The 1,634-nt window shown below is 36.5% G+C and overlaps 1 protein-coding gene across 6 annotated transcripts in view; it reads right to left on the reverse strand.

Moving 5' to 3' along the window:
• LOC119582071 (vacuolar protein sorting-associated protein 13-like) overlaps positions 1-1,634 on the reverse strand; it is a 48,363-nt gene that overhangs the window by 45,449 nt on the left and 1,280 nt on the right. For all 6 annotated transcript variants that reach the window (XM_037930315.1, XM_037930316.1, XM_037930314.1 and 3 more), the window contains exons 4-6: positions 1,273-1,504; positions 773-893; positions 331-577 (exon numbers count right to left, since the gene is read on the reverse strand). In XM_037930315.1, coding sequence (XP_037786243.1) covers positions 331-577; positions 773-893; positions 1,273-1,504 — 600 coding nt within the window. The remainder of the gene's footprint in view (positions 1-330; positions 578-772; positions 894-1,272; positions 1,505-1,634) is intronic.

The raw sequence follows: 1,634 nt of genomic DNA on the forward strand, positions 1-1,634 counted from the left end.
TTAAGTGTATGGTAATTTAAAGTAATTTAAAATCATTATGACTAAAGAAATGTAAGACCTTTACAATATCATAACTAGTAAGTAAAAGCATAAAGACATTAAAGACAGAAATTAACTCACATCACCTTTTCCAAAACAAGATAATTTATATTTCCATTAAATAGGGCAAAACCTGTAACCATTATCTTGGTATCATCAGACATAAATAATTCATGAATACTTGAGTGTCACAAACTTTTATAAATGAAATAATAAATCAAAACTCTACCAATCCAACATAGGTGCAAACAGTACTGATATGTGAAACAAAAACATCTACAAAACCTTTACCTAACAGATTCAGCTGCCGATCTCCTTTTCAAATCCAAAGTGACTGTATTGAGCTTGGCCTTTGTGACGGTAGCACCTTCATTCTCATCGTCCTTGATAATCAAGACTAGCTGCTTCAAGAGGAATTCCAGCTGTATATCCTCAAATTCCTCCGGGTACTCTGGTGGGATGCCGGTTTCCGAATAGCCAATAGCCTCATACAGGTTCTTCTTCTCTTCGTCACCCATTGCCTCCTCTAGCTTCTTGACTGATGAGCAGGAAGAGCAAGAAATGAAAACAATTAAATGCTTCATGTTATTGCTTTAACCTCTTTTTAGCAGTAACTGATAAAACACTCAATGACATCACATGCCTCCACATTCAAAAACTACCACGTGTCATTCAATCTGCTATCTCTTCTTACTTTAACCACAATGATTATAAAATTGCATCCCTCGCTCACCTAAGCTCCCCTCTGCAGCTTCCCTCTCATCCTGCTTCTGGCCGCCCCATGAGAACCAACCTCCGAACCAGCCCTTTTGTTGCTGTTGCTCCTGCCGACGAAGAGCTCCTTCCCGCTCAACCTGAATTTAGGGCAAAATTGTTACTGTCGCATGATCTCGAATGGGAGGACGTCTGGTATATCTCAAGGTGACCCTATTTACATACACGAAATTTGGCAATATCAGTCTTACTCTTTTTTAATTATCTTGAAATTTAGATTTTCCTTCTTATATAATGTTTTTTTCTATCAGTTAATACTTAAAGATAGTAAATGTTAAGAAATGTGTATAAAACGGTTTAAATAAAAACAAAGAACAAAAGATGTACCTAACACAATCTGATTATATCTTCATTCTGATAAAGATTAACTGAAAACATAACCCCAAATCTCCTCCACTGTGCAACTATCTATTATCACTTATACCTTTTTCAACACATATCACAATGAGCGTGTCATACCTCCATTTCAGCTTGCCGGCGCATTAGTGTGATGTTAAAGACATCCAGAGCCCTTTCTCCATCTTCAATTTCTTTAACTTGCTCTGGAGTTAATTTCTTATTTTCTAGCTTAAGCTTATAGACTGCCTTGTAGGAACGACACCGAGCTCTATGTTCTCTGATGTGCTTCCATGACCAATTGCGATGAATGCGCTGAATGTTTTCCAAGTTGCAATTATAAGCATAATGCCACCTGGAAAAAAAATTATGCAAGCTTTAAACTTCACATGGATCAAATCAAAGGACATGAACAGATAACAGATAACAAATGTCTATTTTTTTTACCTATCTATACCCATTCAGTTCCTCTTTGTGTATTGTTC

The sequence above is a fragment of the Penaeus monodon genome, chromosome 15 (genome assembly GCF_015228065.2).
Source record: "Penaeus monodon isolate SGIC_2016 chromosome 15, NSTDA_Pmon_1, whole genome shotgun sequence".
Classification (NCBI taxonomy): Eukaryota; Metazoa; Arthropoda; class Malacostraca; order Decapoda; family Penaeidae; genus Penaeus; species Penaeus monodon.